The sequence below is a fragment of the Paroedura picta genome, chromosome 18 (genome assembly GCF_049243985.1).
Source record: "Paroedura picta isolate Pp20150507F chromosome 18, Ppicta_v3.0, whole genome shotgun sequence".
Taxonomy (NCBI): domain Eukaryota; kingdom Metazoa; phylum Chordata; class Lepidosauria; order Squamata; family Gekkonidae; genus Paroedura; species Paroedura picta.
In genome coordinates, this window is record NC_135386.1 from 13540664 (window position 1) to 13562089 (window position 21426).

Genomic DNA, 21426 nt, shown 5'->3' on the forward strand with positions numbered 1-21426 from the left:
AGCTGTACTTGAAGAGCCACTGTTAGTCTAAAAAAACAATCCTTGTTTCTCAAAGAAAACAAAGGAAGTCAGAGGAGAACTGGGCAGCGTGTGGCCTTCCTCACTGCCTGCACAAGACCTCCTAGCAACAGAGTTTCCCTCCTCATTCTCACATGTCACAAAGCGCATCAAGCAGCCAGCAGGCAAAAGAAAAGGAAGGAAAGAAATACATTTGTCGCGATCCGGGCAGAATTTCAACGGCTGACCTAGAAACTGGAAAGTTCAGTGCTGATTGCCAACCCCCTGAGCCGTCCACATTCAGCTGTGCAGCGGCTCAGGTGGGGGCGAGACACTGAACTGGCAATGAACTGTAGAACGGCAAGGCCCGGATGGGTCGTTGGGGGCCTCGCATGTCCTCGCCGTTCCTTAAATAATCAGCTGGAGAAGAACGTTATTGCCTGGCGCGTAATAAATGTAAACAGTTGCCAAGACAGCGAGCCATGAATTAAATTGCTTTATCGAGGGCTGCCGCCACAGCAGCAGTGGCTTTTCCACGGAAGCGTCTGAGCATTGTTTTGTGGGGGAGGCGATAAAGCAGACCCCCTGCGTCTGTGAGGCCCCTTTTGAAAGAAGCATTTCTAATCTGTCTGTGAAGCCAGAATCTCTCTCGTGAGAGAGGTGGGAAGGAAGGCACAATGGCAGATTTACCGTATTCCCTCCCCCCCCCCAAAAAAAACAAGATGGATGTGAGCAGAGATCAGGCAGTGAGTACTACAGAGCTCTTCTTGATCTCTCCTCTCACTGTCCGTCAGCTCACAGCATCTACTCCTAAAAGGCATTTGAGGGCACACAAGGGAAATTTTACTGCATCGTGGCCAATGTGAACTGTTGTGTCTCTGCATGAGTCACCAATCGATCGTTCCAATGAGTTTCTGAAGGGACAGGGCCATCCTGCTGGCTCTATGGTCTCCCAGTCACTTCTGAAACAGAGATGCGACAGAAGAGGCTAAAGGTTGCATCTCTGTATGAGACACCACTCAGCACAGAGCAATGACTCAGCGCAACTCAGAGAGTGAGCAGATTCACCTGTTTATTTAAAGAACTATCCACTGCAGCAGTCGACTCCCCTCATTTCAAAAAGGTATGACTTGTTGCTACGGTGGGCCGGCAGGCCAGGGCAGTAAAGGGAGCAGGTACCCATGGCTACTTCACAAGCAGCTGCCTGAACACACCTGAACTGTCAAACAAGGGTGCCTGCAAAACTGCAAGGGGGGCTGAGCTTGGGAGCCCATCTACGGCTTACATGAGAGATGAGGGACTCTGTGAGGGCACAGGCTGCCTTGTGGCAGGTCCTCCTGATTACCTAAAGAAATCTATGAACTGGGGTGGGGAGGAACCAGCAGACTAAACAAGCAGGCATGAGGGCAACTCATTCTATGCAGATTTATGGATAGATCAGAAACCTAGGAGAGAGATGAGAAAGATATCTTGTTCAAAGCATATTAACATAAAATCCAGCACATTGCATATTTGGGAGAACGGGGGTGGGTGGGTGGGGGAGCAGCTAGCCCTAGCCTCTCATCTGCAGCCTCTCCCTCTCCCGATTATGATGAAGGACTTAATTGCACTTCCACAGTTTATTCGCACTAGTCAGCTGCTATTTAATCACCGCACAATAATGGCCTTGTGAATGACATTAGGGGCCATTAGGACCACCATCAGCCCATCGGCTTCGCCTCTCTCGCATCTGCTTGCTCCAAAGTCTGCCAGCTCTCAGCACGTGGCTTGTGCCGGGAGGAGTTGGGGGGAGAAGAGCCGCACTCCAAAGGCAGTTGGAAGAAAGGGGTAGGAAAGGGGATGGGGTGATGCAGTTTCATGTGAAACCTCGCCCAGGAAAAGTTCTTAGGACTGCGCTGCTTGGGAACAATCCTCACCAGCTTTACTCCAAAGTAAGTCCCACTTTAGCCAATGGAATTTTCTTAGCAGTGCACTGTTGGGAAGAGATCCTGAGCAACTTTACTCAGAAGTAAGTCCCATTTTTATCTAATTGGGTTTTCTCCCAGGGACGCATCCTTAGGATTGCAGCCATAATGTGCACTGCAGTTTGCGGAGTCCTATCCAAAGATTTTGTTTTGTTTGTTTTTAAATTTGGACCCGATCGAACTGTTCTATTGATCCCTGCAAGCCAAATTCAAAGTTTGCAAATGACTTTCGAAGACACAAACCAGCCTTTCCCAGAGTTTTAAAACCTAAGGCAAGTTTCCTAACATAATTAAAATCGGAGGCGAGCTTCACACTTACACCTGAAAGGAATTCCGCCCGCAGCAAGCACAACCATTAGCTGTTCTTGCAGCCGCTTGTCTGGTGTATCTCTGGATGCATTACTGTTCTGACCATGAGCAGTGGCTCGCACAGAGATGAAATATGCAGCCTCCTCCAGGGATGGGACATTGTGCCACGTCAGAATCCAATGCCAGATAAGTAATGGAATAAACAATTCCCAGTGGAGGCTGTTCAGAAGGAGGCCTGGTCGCCCAGAGACACAGCAGGCAGACTCCTCAATTCATGACTTTGTGGGGGCTTCGTTCCTCATGGGATACAAATGCCCGTCTTGCAGCAAAATATGTGCCATGAATCTTAATGCAGGAATTACTAGCTGAGGCAAAAGAAAGACCAGCTGCTTCACTTGTCTGACAGTCACTACATCCTTCCTTGTAAATTGCACCTCCTTAACCTCCTTCGGATCTACTGGTTTTCTCCCGCCCCCCACTCAGCCTCTCCTGAAGACCCATTGATACGACTCACCTCCTGTTAATGGGAGGAAGGCAGGCTGACAATCTAACAAATATAATGATGGGTTTGCCGTGAAGCTGAAGATGATGACATTTAGCAAAGTATTCTAAATGTACGGAATAGTACAAAAGCGAAGGACTTGCCAGAAATCCCCTGAGATTTCCTGGGCTGTGTGATGCTGGGTATTTGCATGTGTATGACATCGGTCTTCCTAGCAGATGAAAGTCAATGGGATAATGATGGAGGAAGGGGGATGGAGGGAGGGGGCAGAAAGCTCAAACACACTCTGGAAAGGGAGGGGGGTGCACTTACTTGTAATAACAGACATCGTAGCCCATCCGAATCCAGTGAGGCCTGCCTTGGAGAGCTTCCTTCACTGAATACATGACTGGCTGCATGCCTACACAAAACAACACAACAGCGATGTTAACAAAAATCAACTGCTTTTCCTAGGCAAAGGCAGATGCAACATGCACAGAGGGGGGGGGCGTGAGGCAGATGGGGGGGGGGGTGAGGCAATCCTCCCTCCCCTAGCTCTATGGTTCCACTCTGAATCTGTGGGTTGGGGAGGGACAGTTTAGTCTTACAAAAGATGGGGGATTTGGAATTTGTTCGCTGATTTCCAAACATCGTAGAATCATAGAATCACAGATTTGGAAGGGACCTCCAGGGTATCATGCCTCATACATCGGCCCAAATACAATGTTCAGGGGGAAACCAAGCCAAAGTTGCTAGGCTGGCAAGCTACAAAGAGAATTCTAAAGGAAGAGCGAGCAAAGAAGCAGCCGGGCATACAAATCAGAAGGATGAAGTCATGACATTTCCCCCCAGAACTAATCTCCTACACCAGGGGTAGTCAACCTGTGGTCCTCCAGAGGTCCATGGACTACAATTCCCATGAGCCCCTGCCAGCAAACACTACCCCTGACTACCCCTATCTTACACTCTCCAGGAGGATAGACTGCGGGAGTATCCATAACCTTTCCAGTATTATAGTCTGCATTCCCCCCCCCCTCCATATTCCTCCTCTCTTGTAGTCCACTGAGGCAAAGAACAGTTGTTGGTTATAAAGGGCCATTCACACTGTATCTCTCCCCCCCCCCATTTTCCTGCATACAACAGAAGTCTGCTTTAGAAACTCAGAGCTTCCACCGACAGCTGTTACAAGTATGCCGATCAAGTGAATAATACACTATGAAGATTCCATCTGTGAACCCACACAGAAATCGAGAGGGGGAAATGTGGAAATCTCCCTTTCTTAGATTCTATAAACACTCAGGGACTTGCCATGTCTCCTTTTTAACTGAATCTTAGCTATTTTCAGTATTGGGGGCTGGGGCCGGGTTTTTTAAAATTGCATTTTATTGACTGTTTTTATTGGAATTGATTTTAACGTTGTGAACCACCCTGAGCCCATAGGGGGAGGGGTGGTATAGAAATTAAATGTTATTGTGATTATTCTATCCCTCAATTAGTTTTTTTGAGGATTTTCTTCGGGTGAATAATGTGGCTACTCTTCACTACTTGGTTCCTATTTTATTTATTTGTTTTTATTTATTTATTAGATTTATATACCACCCTCCCCTGAGGCTCGGGGTGGTTTACGTGGATCAGGAGAAAAACAGTACAAATCACAGTAAATTGACCTATAGCAACACAGTCATAACAGTAGAACAATATAATAATGGAGCAAAACATGGTGAGGACATCCATTTAACTGTAACATACTGATGGCTCCGTGAGTTGGACACATTGGTGGTGGTTTTTATGGGAGGAAGGCTCAGGGGCCAATGGAAGGTTAAGCTCAACCAAATGTCTGGTGGAAGAGCTCCCTTTAGCAGGCCCTGCGGAACTGTTTAAGCTCTGGTTGTGCATTGTTGCCTTGAGATGAGCAGGCATTCTTTTAGTCATCTTGGCTAGTTGCCATGGATGGACCTCTCCTCCATAAATCTATCAAAGCCTCTTTTACAGCTGTCTATCCTGGTAGATATTATGTCCACTTTCAGTGAATTCCAAAATTTTCACTACTCCTTGAGCAGATGTGTCCTCCTTGCTGACTGGCCTGAATTTACCATCCATCACTGGGTAAGGAAGCATGAAGGAAGAGGGAATCAAGTACCTCCGACCCCCCTGCAAGTCTGAGCTGCTACTGAAGGCACTTCTGACTCAGCCAAAGGGGCTCATTGTGAGCATGGATGGAAAGCTCTGCTTTGCTGCTAAAACAGCTCTTAAAGGTAAAGGTAAAGGTATCCCCTGTGCAAGCACCGAGTCATGTCTGACCCTTGGGGTGACGCCCTCTAGCGTTTTCTTGGCAGACTCAATACGGGGTGGTTTGCCAGTGCCTTCCCCAGTCATTACCGTTTACCCCCCAGCAAGCTGGGTACTCATTTTACCGACCTCGGAAGGATGGAAGGCTGAGTCAACCTTGAGCCGGCTGCTGGGATTGAACTCCCAGCCTCATGGGCAAAGCTTTCAGACGGCTGCCTTACCACTCTGCGCCACAAGAGGCTCTTAAAACAGCTCTTACCATAGTTGAATTGGCTGTTGGGCTTCTCGCAGTTGATGATGTTGAAGCGGTAGGGAGTGGCTGACTTCATGGCACTGACCTCAAAGTAGAACCACTGCTGGTGCTGGGAGGTGTTGACGTCAGCGTTGAGGATCAAGTCATATTCAAATCTGGACCACAAAGCCACAGCAGCAAGGAGTTAGGAATCAAACCACAACATGGGCATTCTTTGTGGAGAATCCCAACCAACAAATGCAACAAGTAAGGCCTAGATTCGTTGGCAGCTCATTGGAAGTCTGCTGCTACTTACTCCCGCATCTGGATGGCCTTGCAGAGGTTCCCAGACTCAAATTTGGAAAAGAATTTCAGGCACTCTGGAGCATCGCAGCTGAAAGAGACAGAAAAGAAGGGGCAAGCAGATGATTAAGCGTCACTGTTTGCTTGCTTGCTTGTTTACCACCCTCCCCTTGTGGCTCAGGGCAGTTTACAGAGAACATGAAGCCACAAGATAGATACAATATAAATTGGATAACTACATCAATTAATAACAGTCACAGTAGCAATAACATTAGCATCGCTAAAAAACTTCTCTAATAACTATCTGGAGGAGAACCAATAGCAGCTTCAGTTGCCTGCTTGGAAAATAAACAGAATGAAGCAGAGAGGAACCAACTGGGTAGCAAATTGGGGTGTGCATTTCAGCTTGGTTTGGCCACCTCTCTGTGCTGTGGTGTTGGCCTCCTACGTGCTGCCAAAGTGCACAACCCTAGTAGTAAATGCTTGGTGCTTCTTGTAGACTGGTTGTTAAGTATCTTCTCTAGAAGATGCAAGGACCAAGACTCCTTTGCTAAGCAGAAGATATTACTGCATTCTATCATCGAGTAGGGCTTCCTTAGAATATCAATGTTTGTTGAGCAATTGAAAAGGACTTCTAAAGCAGATATTTAATGGGAATTCTGTGTCTTCCAAATTCACTTTTCATGACCAGGTGATGTGAGCAGAAGCTCCGGATGTCTTCTCTTCCTTCAAGTGCTCTGTGCAGCTCCTATCAGCTCGGTCTGTGAAATCAAGTTAGCTAACGCATGTATGTTCAAACGCAGTGATGGAGCCAATAACTGCTACACAAGTGGTTCAAAGGGGGAAGAAACAGTGTGGAGAAGAAGGCAGAAGATGATTCTGCCTACTGTACCTTGGTTGCAAGGAGACGAGAGCATGTGTGAGTCTGGAAAGCACAACACACCCACTGAATATCTGCTCCAGAGATTCTGTCATTGCTCAGCAAACATGAGGACTTTATAATGCACAAAGAGGCTCTCATTTAAGCAGTGTCAATGCAGCTGAACCAACCACCTCCTTCACAGAGACCATCTGAGCTGCCAAAGGTCTGCTCTGGGTAGCAGTTCAGATGGTTTACAGAATCCAGGCCATTAAACGGTGGTCCTGAAACTCACTGAGCCTGTAGGCACTTTGGGAATTTTGAGGATGAGGAGAAGATGCCATCACAAAATGGCCGCCATCGAGGACACTGCTAGTCACAAAATGGCCACCACAGGAGCTTGGGCCGATCATACTACTAACACACAGTTCCTGGTGTACAGTTTGTTTTGGAAAATCCCAACAGGGAAAAAAGTGGTACACGATGGTGGATATGCTACGATGGTGGAACATGCTTGGTAGCACGGCTGTGCACGGTTCGATGCTCACACCTATGCTCCCCAACACATTGCTCTGGATTAGTACCTTGGACCATCTAAATTAAAGATGACTCGATCGATTGTATCTTCTGGCTGGATGACACGGCGGATGTCTTCAAATATTTTGGCCCTGAAAAGAGGAAAAGGAAGCCTGAGCCGGTTTATGAACTCAGGCGGGAGATGTCTGTCCCGCACCCTGCTATTTAGAAGTTTCCCTTGATTGTGTTGCAATAACCAACTACGGGAAGGAAGGAATCAATTATATTTCTCCAAATCTCAGAGTAGAAGGTTGCATTGGGTTGCATTGCAGAAGATATGCATTCCGTCCAGCTTATCTGCTTAAAGACTGAATGAAAGTCAAACTTATTCATAGATTCCTTTCTCCTGAGTGCGGAGTTGCTTGCCTTACATTGTTCTGCTCACTTCCATTTTATCCTTACAACTGCCCTGTGAGGAAGGTGAGGCTCAGAGAGAAAGTCTGGCCCATGGTAATCAGAATCTAAGATCAGACCAGCATTCGACTGGCCAACCAGCTGCTCTGGAGGATCAACAGCAGGGCACAGAGGATGAGGCCTTCCCCCAGTTTACTGCCTCTGAATGTGGAGGTCCCCTTTGGTCATCATCACTGATAGACTTATCCTCCATGTCAGCTCCCAAATCGCAGCCTGACACTCAAGCCAACTGTAACACAGGGTCACCAATTTGAACCTCGCAAGAAAATACAACCTACAGCCTTTTTAACTCTGCGCCTAGCTGCCTTTCTCCACCACCTCCTTTCTGTTCTTCCATTAGGCCTCATTAAGTTGCAAGTCTGTGATCAAGGCCATGTTGTTCTCAGGGCCCCTGCAGTGTGTTGTAGAAGAAATAAGGATGGAGGGGGAGTTAATTAGTGAGCGTTTTTATTACACTCTTTGACCAGTATGAGTATTGGAGGGGGAGTGTTTGGTTCTCTTGTAGGGCATAGCAAGAGAAACCAATGGATGAGGATCCATTGATCAGACAGAATAAGACTGGGCACAGTGACCAAAACTGTAATATTGTAAGCATTACAATGTAACTGTAGGGTAGACTAGAAATTCTAGCCAAGGAATATAGGGCAGAAATAAGGTTAGAAATTAGGTCCTTCGTGATTATAGCTCAACCTACAGGTTCATGGAGGAAAGGTCCCAAGGTGACTGAAGGGAATTTCCACAATCAACCACAAATATCTGAACACCAGTGCTGGGGCAAGCTTGATCCTCCATTCCATGTCTGTGGCCCGGTTGGCCACTGTGCAGAAAAGGCTGCTGGACTAGATCAATCTGATCCAGCAACAGGACTACCAGCTGTCCACCTGTGACAGGCATATTCCTCCTCCCCACTCCCCAGCCAAGCCACCAAAGAAAAAATGGTGGGGTGACATTGTGAATGCTGTAATGTCAGATCGGGGAGACGATCCACAACACTCAGGAATTTCCCCTAATCAATATAGCCTGGGGGAGTTCCTAGAGCTGGGTGGGTGGGGGATGACGTTCCACCACCCCAAAAATTCCGAGGGTTTGCCAGCCCAGGGAAGGTAGGTAGATGAGCCAATACTAAACCTTCTGTGGTCCCCCTCCTCTATTTATAGAAGGGACAAAAGGCAATGCAGACTTACTTTTGGGTGCCGTATCTCCTCTGGTGTATAGACTGGCTGTATGGAAGAATTCGGTGACCCCAGAAATCAGGAAAGGCCAGAACTCTGAACTCTGGAATGGACTTGGTGGATCCTGCCTTTGCCATGTAGAGGCGAGGATTATGGAAAGGAATATTCCCCGGGTGTCTCTTGAGAAGTTTTTTTATGACCTCAGAGGCCCCCACAGCTCCTTGGAGACCAGGCTCACAGGGGTTTAGACAATGAACACGGCCAATTTGAATGTCCCAGGGGATATCTTTGGCTAGAGGGTTCAAGCTGTCTGCATTGGCTTTGTCTTGGGTCTGGAAGAAGTCCACTACAGGGGCCAGTTCACAAGGAGCCAATTTTCTAGGTTCATGAGAAGATTTCTCCTTCTTCACACAATTCCTCACTGGAACTCTGGAGGTCTTCTGGGGGAGTGTTTGTCTCTTAGCAGTTTGGTCTCTCTCTCCACCTTTTGGCTGGTTGTTGAGAGGGGCAGCTTTTGACGTCACACCAAGACAGGGACATGTGGGATTTCCAGTGGAATCCTCAGAGCTCATTTCGTCTTCCGACTGAGATTTTACCTCCTTGACAACACGGAAAAGACACAAAACCTGACATGTCTCCTTCTGTAAAGTACCTTGTAGAATTTATAATTAATGCCCCAGACTAGGATAGTCTCACCAGAAAGTTGTCGCAAAGTTCCAAGCACAGTTCCCGGTACCGTTCAAGATCTGACTCTGGCCAATCAAGCTCCGGTTTGGACATAAGCTTCTCAACATCTGTCTCTAAATCGTCATCCTTTCAAAACAAGAGATGGGAAGGAAGTTGCTGTTGTAGTTGTAAGTACCTGCATGGTGCAGGGGGCTGGACGAGATGACCCTGGAGGTCCCTTCCAACTCTAGGACCCTATGAACCACTGAGTCATCTCATCTTCACAATGTGAGATGGTTCTCTGATTCATATGAATGGGCTTCCTCTAAAGCATCAAGGGGCCCCTATGTCATTGAGCCTGTGGGTGGTGGGCTCATATGCAATGCTGAGGAGAAAACTGGGTGCCACAAGTTTGCCAACTTGAGTTTGGTTAATTCCTGGAATAAATCCAGGATAAAGACTAAGGAGAGTTGGGTTTGGAAGGGGAGGGAGCTGACAAGACAATGCATTTCTAAAGCAATCATTTCCTCCAAGATAATTAATCTCTGTAGACAGAGATAAGCTGTCATTCCAACAGATGTCCAGGCTCGACCTGGAGGGTGGCCACTCTAATAGGGAAAAATCACAAAATGGCCACTGACACCCAACACAAAATATGAACAAGATTGTAAATCCAGAGTTGGAACTGCAATCAACAAGTAATTTGCTAATATCACCTTGAAGGGCTGTTGTTAAGCTATGCTGACAAACTGTGCCTATGTGCTCACTAGAGGCATCAAGGCATCAACCTCACTATTTTCCAATAGAAAATAAATTTGCAAATGCTCTGGGGATTCCTTTGTTTTAAGGTGGGCTCCCACCCACTTCTTCAGGAAGAGAAACAAAGGAGCAGCCACCATTAGACTCCCAATTCTCCCCATCTGCTGATGTGTGGGATGAAGTCCTGCCTGCAGCCTAGCCATAGAGGCTTGCATTGTGCTGCTTTTGTAAGAACACTTTACGTTTTTGTGCTCTCCTTCAGTAATGAGACTGAAGCAGATGAATCTGATACACATTTCTAAATGTATTTTGATGTTTTAATATATTTTATCATTTTAAATTTGTACAAGGTTTTAATGTTATTGATGGGAGCCGCCCCGAGACCTCTGGAGACAGGCAGCATATAAATCAATATATTAAAAAATCAATCAATTAAATAATCTTTCTCGTAAAGATTACTCTCTTAAAAACCTTAAAGCACTGAGTCTGATCTGTGCCTCATCCACAAAGGTAACGAATAACTGCATACTTTCAAATGTTCTGTTACTCTGGAGTTCTAATTCTCTGGAGGGATAAGGACCAAGGTGAGTCCAAAAGCCCCAACATCCAGCATCCTCCATTGATGCTTTTTCTGAATGTATAATCCCACTCCCTAGAGATGGTGCTATAGGCACCATCTTGGGGGTCCCTTCCACCCCCACTGCCTGACAATGTACCAACCTGAAACTCTGGTGGCAAATGGTAGGAGGGTTGTGGGCAGAGACATGGGGAGGCATGATGCCAGATTTAGCAACACAGCCTTTCCAGTAAAAACCCTGAAGTGATCCAGAGTGCCTCTAGGAATCAACAGAAATTATGGTTTTGCCATGGAGCTTTACAACATCGCTTTACCATATATTTTCTGGAGATTCCTAGAGCTACCTCATGTCACTTCCAGGCTTGCACCAGAAGGGATGTAGCACCACACACCACTGTGGGGTTTTAAACTTTTCCTGCCACTATTGCTTGTAGTGGTGGTGGGCAATAGGAGCTGAAGGTGGGATGCTTTAGGCTGATTGTTCATTGACCAGGGGGTTGGACTAGATGGCCCCTTCCAACTCTATGGTTCTAAGGAGCAACAGCTCCCTCTTCTGGAAAATTATTGTAGTAGTACAGAGAAGACTCCATCTCAAGTTTTCTGAAAGGGCTGCTTGTTTTTGACACCCATAATTCCTTTCTACATGTTACTTGTATTTACATATTTATAACCATTAGCTTCTAATTGCTTGACAAATCTGTATTCAGCATCTTCTTGGGTTTTTAAAAAAACAACTTTTGGGTTGGTAGTTATTTGTAAAGTGAGAATAAGAAGGGTCCACCCCAAAACTTTCATAGCCAATGTTCCTAAGCATTTATGTATGACCCATCCTTATCCCATGCAGGAGATGATCATGAGGAAGACTGCCATTTTAGTATTCACCCAGAGTCTTAAGCAAAGCTTACTTCCTCCTTGGCTTCCACTTCCTCGTGATTTAAGTCCTTCTTGACCTCCTCTCCATCTTCTTCACAGCCATCTGAAATGAACAAACAGAAGTTCACACAACTGTCTGAACCAGTAAGGAGGCCATGTAGATGATCCAATGACCCACCATCTCTGCCTTTTCCTGCCTAATGGCAGAGGCTCTGACCTGCAAATACCAGGCTAGCTTTTCTGATCTCAGAAGCTAAACAGAGTCAGCTCTATTCAATATTTGGAAGGGAAAGCATCAAGGAATGTGATAAGGAAGCAGGCGATAACAAACTCCTTCTCAACATCTCTTTCCTTGAAAACCCCACAGGGTTGCCATAAGTTGGCTGAGATCTGATGACCAAAAAAAAAATTAAATTTAGAATGTAGGCCAATCCTGCATTCAGCAGGGGGTTGGACTAGATGACCTGTATGGCTCCTTCCAACTCCAGGATTCTATGAATTTCATAGTGGTGGAATGGCCACATTTCCCAACATACTGCAGCTTGGGTTCTAGACCTTCTTGATTTTTATGGTCTCTCCAAAGCCAGTACCCTGGGCATTGTGAAACAGAAGCACTACAGGAGAACACGAAAAGCAAAGCAAAAGAAACAACAAATCATGTGGCCAGTTATATCTTAGGAGCACAATGAAGAAAGAGTGAAAATAAAGTCTTTTTTATTGTGTTTCCTTTAAAGCAGGGGTAGTCAACCTGTGGTCCTCCAGATGTTCATGGACTACAATTCCCATGAACATCTGGAGGACCACAGGTTGACTACCCCTGCTTTAAACAATTAAGAGAGTTGGTGTTGAAAGTGGCGCTAAACAAGGTTCCGGTGTATTCCTGTTTCAATTGCATTTCAACAGTAGCAAAAGCCAGCCTGTGTAGACAGTACTGGCCCTGATGGATTCAGTAAAAGGTTGCTTCCTCTGTCTGCGTGTCCAGGGAACTTTTTTCAATGAGATAATTGGAGTAATGCTTAAATGCATCAACCCTGTGAGTGGAGATTGACCACTGGGGCTCTGACTGCAGAGTTATTACCCAGAAAACAGGACAGCATAAATACAGTGGGAAAGGCTCATACATCTGGGTTAGCTAAATGTTCTTCCAGATATTTATTTAAAATACAATTTTCCTCCCACTTGTGAAGCTAGGAAATCTTAAGGCTCTTCACCTTGAGTAGCAGCAATAGCACAGGACTTCTGAGGAAGGTAAACAGCTGTCATAAAACATCTGAGTAACGCACCATAGTCCAGGGCAGCCAAACTGTGGCTCTCCAGATGTCCATGGACTACAATTCCCATGAGCCCCTGCCAGCATGGCTCATGGGAATTGTAGTTCATAGATAGCTGGAGAGTCACAGTGGCCACCCCTGCCATAGTCCATCCAACAAGGTCCTTTGCTGTGCCATCATATGTACGTCTATGCAGAATCCTACTAAATTTTATTCAATGACATTTTTTGAAGGGAGTCACTGCCATAGATGCGAGCTTTTGCCACCTTCCATAAACCTGCCGGCATTCCCCACCACTCCTCTCGGGCTGACTAAACAGCCTTTCCAGCTTGCAAAGCAAAATGTTGGATGGCCATGAATCCCATTCGTAGCCACCTGCTTCCTGCTACATACTCAATGCAAAAAAGCTGCATCGTTGATTTCCCAATGTTATAGATAATCCAAAAATGAAATCAAACTGCCAAAATAATGAATCTCTCATCCACTCTTATTAGGTATATTAATTCTGCTACGTACAGCTAAGCGACTTCTCCTCTGGCCTGGGTGGCGAAGGTCCAGTTCTGGTGCTGCCAGGGATGGGGAAGGAATAGGGGCTGCTCAGAGGGGCTGCAGGAAGAGGCATTTTGGGGTAGGTTTTCCTCAGGATCTGAATGACTATGTTTGCGATGGGATCCAGGCTCTTGCTGCTCAGACAGTCCTAAGCACAAGGAAAAAACAGACGCTGTCATTTTTGCAAAGGTGGTCATTGGGCTGCTCTAAGCAACATTTTATCCTTCCTGTATCCAGCCCTGACCTGGATGGCCCAAGCTAGCCCAAACTCATCAGAGGATGGCCCTGGTTAGTATTTGAACGAGAGACCAAGGAAGGTGCTACAGAGGGGCAGATAGAATCAAACGACCTCTGTGCATCTCTTGCCTTAAAAACCTCGATTGGGACCTGACAGCAAAAAAAAAAAAAAAAAAAACATCAATTGACGCCAATGGCTTTAGAAGGGTCCAATGCACAGATGACACCCAGCTCTATCTGTTAATAGGCAGCCAGCCAAATATACCACCGGAGTCCTTGGCCAGGTGTAAGGGAGCCGTGACAGAATGGCTCCAGCAGAGCTGCCTAAAGCTGAATCTCACAAATATGAAGGTCCTACGGCTGGGGAGGAAGGGCCCAGAAGAGGAAGTGGGAATACCAAGCCCAATCTGGGGAGCACCCACTGTCAGGAATGGAGGCACAGATCATGAGAGTAGCATGGCAGGCATTCTTCCATTTACACCAAGTGAAGCTACTAGCTCCTTATGGATCAGGCAGCTCTTGGCCTGTGGCAACTGGGTCTCCTGGCACAAGGAGAAAGTTGGTTCTTATATGCCTCTTTTTCTACCCGAAGGAATCTCAAAGGGGCTTCCATTTGCCTTCCCTTTCCTCTCCCCACAACAGACACCCTGTGAGGGAGGGGAGGCTGAGAGAGCCCTGATATTCCTGCTCAGTCAGAGCAATTTTCTCAGTGCTGTGGCAGATTAGAAGTCCGCACTCCTAACCACTACACCAAGCTGGCTCTCTAGGGCAAAGAATGAAGGCACTTGTGGCCCTTTCTTGCATGCCCAAGGAAATGCCGATCGCCACTTCGGGGTCAGGAGGTGAATTTCCTCCAGGCCGGACTTGCCTGGGATTCTGGTTTGGCAAGGGGGGGGGGTATCACCTGGGCATGGAATCGGGGTCACTGTGGGTGGGCAGGGAGTTGTGAATTTCCTGCATTCTGCAGGGGTTGGACTAGATGACCCTGGAGAACCCTTCCAACTCCATGATTCTATGAAAAGAGAAATGGACAGATGCATGGCTGGTCGACATGGTGGTTTTCTCCCTTACCAGAGTCAGCTACTGGGGGTCCTCCCGGAGGCCACTATGTGACACAGTCCTGGACTTGAGGGTCCTTTGGCCTGATCCAGAATGACTCTTCTTATGTCCTTATTAATAACTCTATCCTGGATGTTGGCATCGCTTCAGGATTAGGGGCTGCTTTGTATATTAAATTAAAGCAACAGGTGAGCTGCACATATGGGGGGTGTCGGATGCGATAAGAAAGCCTACAAATTTGGTGCCTGCTCAATTTATCTAACGTCTCAAAGGCAGCTGCATCCGAAAGATTGGTCGTCGTCTAAGACTTAATCCTCTGGAAACGACATCTTTCATTTCAGACATTAGCCACAGATATCTCCTTGAAGAACCTGCCATTCGGGGGTTGTGAATTTTTGATGAGCTTGCGTAGTGCGGAGAATTCCTTTGAGAATCAGCATCATGTCTCTCTTCTCCAACAACTCTGCAGGGTGCCCCCAATCTCCTAACATAAGGATTTGGGGTCTTACTATTGGGCAGTGTGGCTATTAGTTCACTGCAGCCAGGAAGGCCAAACGGCCACCATGCTCTGTGACACGGGCAGCTTTCTCTAGTTTACTAAAGAGGTGAGATTGGGAGCCATAGCCAAATCATACTGGCATTGTTGCACATGGAGATTTCTGGAGAATTTAAACATTTGTTCTTCCCCTTCTGGCCCTGTGGTTGCCTTTAACAATAGGTATCCCTGGACTTTTCTTTTCAGATTTTAATTGGCAGCAAACCCGGCAGCATCTGGCTAGCTAGAATCAGAATCAAGGGATCAAAGCAGTATATATTCTTCTGTGGAGGGATTCTGGAAGCGCTTTGGCAGGGTCATAACTCAATGGTAGAACATTTGCTTAGCATGCAGAAGATCCCAGGTTCGGTCCCCAGTTCAAAGGGTCTAGGGGTAGGCAAAGTGAAGGACCTCTTCCTGAGACCCTGGAAAGCTGTCACCAGCTGAAGTGGATAACCTGACCTTGAAAGAGCAATCACCTGATTCAATAAAAGGTAGCTTCATATCTAGGTGGACTTGTGGAATTTTGTGGATCTTGACAGAAGAACAAGAGCTGCTTATTAATACCCTGCTTTTCACTACCTGAAGGAGCCCCGAAGCAGCTTATAAACACTTTTTCCTTGCTCTCCACACAACAGAGAACCTGTGAGGGAGGCGGGACTGTGAGAGGTCTATGAGAACTGCTCTGCAAGAATAGCCCTATGAGAACTGTGACTAGCCCAAGGTCACCCAGCTAGCTGCATGGAGGAGGAGTGAGGAATCAAATCTGCCCCTTTTAACCATTACATCATGTTGACTCTCAATACATCTTCACCTGTTTTAGCTTTCTAAAGGGACACTTTCCCTTCATGACAATGAGACCTTCTTGGTTATCTTAAAGGTTTAGAGACAGAAAGGCAGGACCATCTTGAGGTGGAACAGCTGTCAGAGGTCAGAACGTCTAGTGCAGCCCACTACCACGGACTCAAACCTATGCACCTTCCTTGTACCTGCCCAGCTTCATTGACAGGGATATGTGGGTGGTGCAGAACGACAGCACCTTTAGTAGCCATGGCAACAACACTCCCAGCTGCAGGTGCAGGCCAGTGCAGTAGGGGGAAGGGTGTTCAGGTGGTGCAGGTGACTGAACGTGGTAGTGGGAAGGCTTGCAAGTGGGGGGCACAAAGATGGAGGGTTGGAAAGGAAGTCCTGGTGGTGAGCAGATGGGGGCCCCTGGAGCCCCTCTGCCCAGGGCCCTCCAATGCCTGGAATCAGCCCTGAAACCCTCACCAATTCCTTTACTGAGCTTATCCATTTCTTGCAAAGGAGAATGGATTTCTGCCTCACAGGATAGCTCCTGTTGCACTCTGGTTGCTGAGACCTGGGACAGGTACTGCAAACAGACCGACAACAGGATAACATCAACCTTGTATGTATTCTGTATTCTTGAATGCATCGCTGCACTAGCTCATATAGGACAATCTCTTGGGAAGGGGAAACAGAATGGTAAAAGCTTTCATGGACATTCTTCTCTAAGCTGTACGATGCCCATCTACATAAGAATGCAATTGGTTTTTCATCCTGGGATGATTTGAAAAAAGCCCTCCCGGAATATAAACAAAGCACAATACCCATTTCGGCAAGAGAATGCTGAAATCGACTTATTGACAGATATGAAATGCAGTTTCAAGGATTCCAGCACACTCTAGCATCACACTGCAAAACAAAATCAGAAGGAAATCTATTCCCGCTGGAGCTCCCCCATTCATTCAGGATTCCCCTACCACTCCGGATTCCCCTAACGTTTGAGGTTATTTATTTATCATATGGCTTGTGTGCAATATAGCCAGGGGAACCTAAGGCTGTCCAGCTGCCAGACAACAGATCTTCAGAGGTGGTTTGCCATGGCCTGCCCAAGGACCTTGGTAGTCCTTGGAGGTTGCCCTTCCAAGTACTAGCAATGGCTGACCCTGCTTAGCTTCCAATATCTGATGGGATCAGGCTAGCCTGGGCTATCCAGGTTGGGACCACTTGAGATAAGGTGGGTAGTAAACAAGGAAAAGGACTTCTTAGTCTCCAATTACTATGCTTGTGCACCCAATGAATTTAATTAATAAGTAAACTAATGGCAGATTTGTGGCGTGGGATAGTGGCTCAGTGGTGGAGCATTTGCTTTGAGTGCAGAAGGTCACAGGTTCAAATCTTTGACACTTCCCATACAAAAGTCAGGTAGAAGGTGATGAGAAAGACCCTGCAGATCCTAGAGATCTATTGCTGGTTAGACAACAATCACCATGGTAGATCCATGGCTGGTGCAGTATAAACCAGCTTTACTTAACTCCTTGGTTATGCAGATGAGTGGTATCCACTATAAGAGGTTCTATGGGATGGAGATGCAATCAGGCATAGTTTGGGAGGGGGGATCTAACCCTTCTCCCAGACACTATGATGAGGAGATGCTGGTCCAGGGTTGGACCAGGTGCCCACTTTTCTGGGGGTATCCTCAGGTGTACCCTTCTGCTTTCTCCCAGACTAACAGCACCCATTCACTTTTATGAGGAAGAAAAAGCTGCACTACAAGGAGAGAAAAAGCTGCAAATGGGGAGGGAAAGTAATTGCACCACTGCTGACATTGTGCACGTCCTGCATCTACACCGAAAAAGACTCCTTTAGGGTGGCCGAACATCTTTGGGCGCAGAGAATAGGGGGGTCAATTGCACCCACTGGCTGCTGCCATATCCGGTCGTACGCCGGGCCAGAACATTAAAATATTCCTGTAATACCACTGTTGAATGTCCCCAGACAATTTGCAAAGCAGTGATAAGAGTGTTAGAAGCTGTCTGTATGCCGTGCAGTGGCTGTTCTCGTCTCCCTTGCTGTATGATTGAAGGACATTAGAAGATTCGCTAAGATTATGCAGATGTCCTGTAGGGAGGCTGAAGGAATCCTCTAATCAATCCGACAAGCATTCAAAAATCAGACATAGGAATCTGGGCGCATGTTCCTGCCTTTCTTGCTCTTGGGGAACAGGATGATAAGACAACGTCAGTTTGGATAATGAACCTTCAGGTGAGAGTAGCGTGATCAGTTGTGAGGTAGCCACTTATAAAAATCCAATAAATAAGATAATGGGAACCCCTTTCAGACTGTCAATTCACACGATATCCTCAGGTTTCGTTCTATAAATGCATCCTTTTACTAATGTGCTGACCGGGACGGCCCAGGCTAGCCTGATCTCACTTTTTAATTTTATTTCCTTGGATTTCTATGCCACCACTCCCGGAGTCACTGGCTTGTGGAGGCTCCCAAACATATTAAAATAGACAATAAAATCCAGGCATTAAAACCATCATAAATTAACCCAACAGCATCATCCCACGGATATATTGATATTGTATCATATGATCACAATTTGCAGTTAGTTCCAGCTGGAATCTTTTAGCAGCATGTGGTGTCAAGGCTTCGAGGAGGGGCCCAAGATGGAATGTATTGCTATCCTGGCCTCAACCAAATGTCTTACTGGCCCTACGGAACTGTGCCCTCAGCTGTTTTGGGAGCTCATTCCACCAGGTAGGGGCCAGGACCTAAAAGGCCCTGACCATGGTCGAGGTCAGGCAGACGTCTCAGTGGAACAGGCTTCCACGGGAGGTGGTGGGTTCTCCATCTTTGGAAATTTTTAAACAGGGGCTGGAGAGCCATCTGACGGAGAGGCTGATTCTGTGAAGGCTCAAGGGGGTGGCAGGTGACAGTGGAGGAGCGATTGGGATGTGAGTGTCCTGCATAGTGCAGGGGGTTGGACTAGATGACCCATGAGGTCCCTTCCAACTCTATGATTCTATGATTCTAAACCGCCCTGAGCTGCAGGGGAAGGCGGTATATAAATATAAGAAATAAAAACAAAATTATTATTTTATAGAGAAGCTTGATTTCCTCATTCCAACAACCATATTCCTCTTTGTAAAATAAAATCTTTTATCTGTTTGTTGTTAAAAATGTATCAGTGCCATTTCTGACAAAGTTTTGAAGATGCAGCAGAAGATTGAAACAGCTGACTGGAAGAGAGGGAAACTATTTTTTAACACCATCTGTGGGATTTGTTTTTTTAGGATATATGTGGTGTGGAATTGTGGGTTTTTAACTTTTATTCAGTTTTATGGGGTACTCTGTTTTCATTGCTTGTAAGCCACCTCGACCTGGTCGGGAGAGGTGGGGTATAAATCAAATAATAAACAAAAAATGAGCTCTTACAGCTTCCGAAAAGGCTCCAAAGCCAAAAAGATGTGTCAGTGACAAGATAGGACAATGAGCTCCATTTTATAAAAAGTAATCATGCTATAAGGTTTATGCCGTCTGTGTGGGAACATTCCATTTTGGCGGGAAACATTTACCTCAGAGTGGGCAGGTAGAAGTGCCCATCATAGTATGTCAGCACTTGGGGATTCCCAGGTAAATGCAGAACCCCGCCCACTCTTTGGTTACCTGGGCCGTTTGAAAGAGCATCTCCATCCCATTGGCAAGGAGGAAACATTCCCTGCCCGACCGGACATTGGTGATGTGCTTGAGGCAAAGGAGGAAGCCCCTCCGGATGCCCACGTAGCAGTTGCTGGTGTCATTCTGATGCCAGTCCTGGTGTAGCCGGAGAAGCTGACACACGAAGCCCCTGCTGACAGCTCGTCGGCTGTTGGACTCTGGAAGACAAAGGTTGTTATGGGACAGGCCTGTTGCTAGCCAAGCATACAACTGGGCACACAGCTGGAATGGCACGCATGCTCACGTTCTCTCTCATTTTAATGTACACAGGTCTTTAACACTGGGAATGCTTGCAAACCCCTTGGAGGAATTCAGGTTCCCTAAGGTTTCATTTGTTTTTTTTTCCTAATTCAAACATCTAAACACTGACTCTGCATTATTCCTGATGTCGCACTGCACCATGGGTTTCATGGGCATGAAGCTGTAACAGCCCAGCTTCTTACAGAATGAATTGGAAGAAAATTCTACTACATTCAAGAGGATCTACATTTAAATCAGTGTATGTACCATGGCAGACATGGTCTGCAAACTCAAAAAATTCAGTCATTTGCATAGGTTTTCTACCTGATTATAACCATCTCTGTAGCTTGCTTCTGTTGACTCTATTTTTACATAGTACATGAACGCTGATTGGAAATCACACTCCAGGGTTTCTGGTAGACCATTTCACATCTTCTACTACCTAACGCTTCTAAATTGGTGATGCCAGGAATTGAACCTGAGATCTTCTACATGTAAAGCAGCTGCGATGAACAGGTGATGCAAAAAACAAAAAAACAAAATTCATATCATACCACCCTATGTAGCTAACACCTTTTCCCAAACTTTGGCTATTTAAAAATATCTCCTTTTAAGCAGGTGCATGCTTGGCTGTTTTCCAGTGAGGAGAACCAACTTTTTAAAATGCTGCAGACCATCCTTCCAACAGAAGGGAAATGTTGTTTCGACTTGAGCAAACTTGTGTTGTCCTGATTAAATGTGTAAAATGTTAGTTGGTGGACATTGTTGGTCTGATGTTTGTTTGTGTCCTTTCCCAAACGATACTGACATTTTGCGTTTCTGTCCCAATCTGGAAGTGTCACCATATCTTCCTCCAGAGAAACACAAAACAAAACACATTCCCTGGTATATTTCTCCTTGTAATTTCAGCTGTTCCTCCTGTCACTTCTACTTCAGCTTCCAACTCTGAATCTGGACCCCACGTTTCCTTGCACGGTTCTAAAGTAGAAAATGCAATAATTGAACATGCAACATGGAGTAGGCAGAGATTTATTCAAGGTGTGAGCTTTCGAGTGTGTGCACTCTTCCTCAGTGCTTGCACTCGAAAGCTCCCACCTTGAATACATTTTTGTTAGTCTTAAAGGTGATACTCGACTCTGATTTTGTTGTGCTACTTCAGACCAACACGGCAACCCACGAATCTAGGCAGAGATTGTTTCTGCCGTTGCTCTGGAAAGCCTAGGCAGAATATGAAAATTTTCCATAGCAGAAGTAAAAGTTTCGGGGAGGAGTGGAGATTTTTGATAAGGAAATGGAAAGCGGTTGATTTACTTTTTTAAATCGTATGGCCTGTATAATATAGCCAGGAGATCTGAGGATTGTCTGGCAGCCAGACAAGAGACATTCAAAGGTCCAGCAAGCTGAGGTTGGTGTGGTCAAAAGGGAAAGTAGAATACATTGTAGAGCCTGTCTTTTTCTTTTATATAGGTTTTTATTGGGGGGGGGGTTAATGTTGTAACTCGCCTCGAGCCTTTAGGGAGAGGCGAGTAATAAATCTAAATAGTAGTAGTAGAAG

The 21426-nt window shown here is 46.2% G+C and overlaps 1 protein-coding gene across 2 annotated transcripts in view; it reads right to left on the bottom strand.

Moving 5' to 3' along the window:
- AGBL1 (AGBL carboxypeptidase 1) overlaps positions 1–21426 on the bottom strand; it is a 441440-nt gene that overhangs the window by 358648 nt on the left and 61366 nt on the right. For both annotated transcript variants that reach the window (XM_077317361.1, XM_077317360.1), the window contains exons 7-15: positions 19581–19789; positions 13259–13439; positions 11504–11574; positions 9293–9409; positions 8609–9195; positions 7019–7102; positions 5589–5666; positions 5300–5448; positions 3085–3172 (exon numbers count right to left, since the gene is read on the bottom strand). In XM_077317361.1, the coding sequence (XP_077173476.1) occupies positions 3085–3172; positions 5300–5448; positions 5589–5666; positions 7019–7102; positions 8609–9195; positions 9293–9409; positions 11504–11574; positions 13259–13439; positions 19581–19789 (1564 nt within the window). The remainder of the gene's footprint in view (positions 1–3084; positions 3173–5299; positions 5449–5588; positions 5667–7018; positions 7103–8608; positions 9196–9292; positions 9410–11503; positions 11575–13258; positions 13440–19580; positions 19790–21426) is intronic.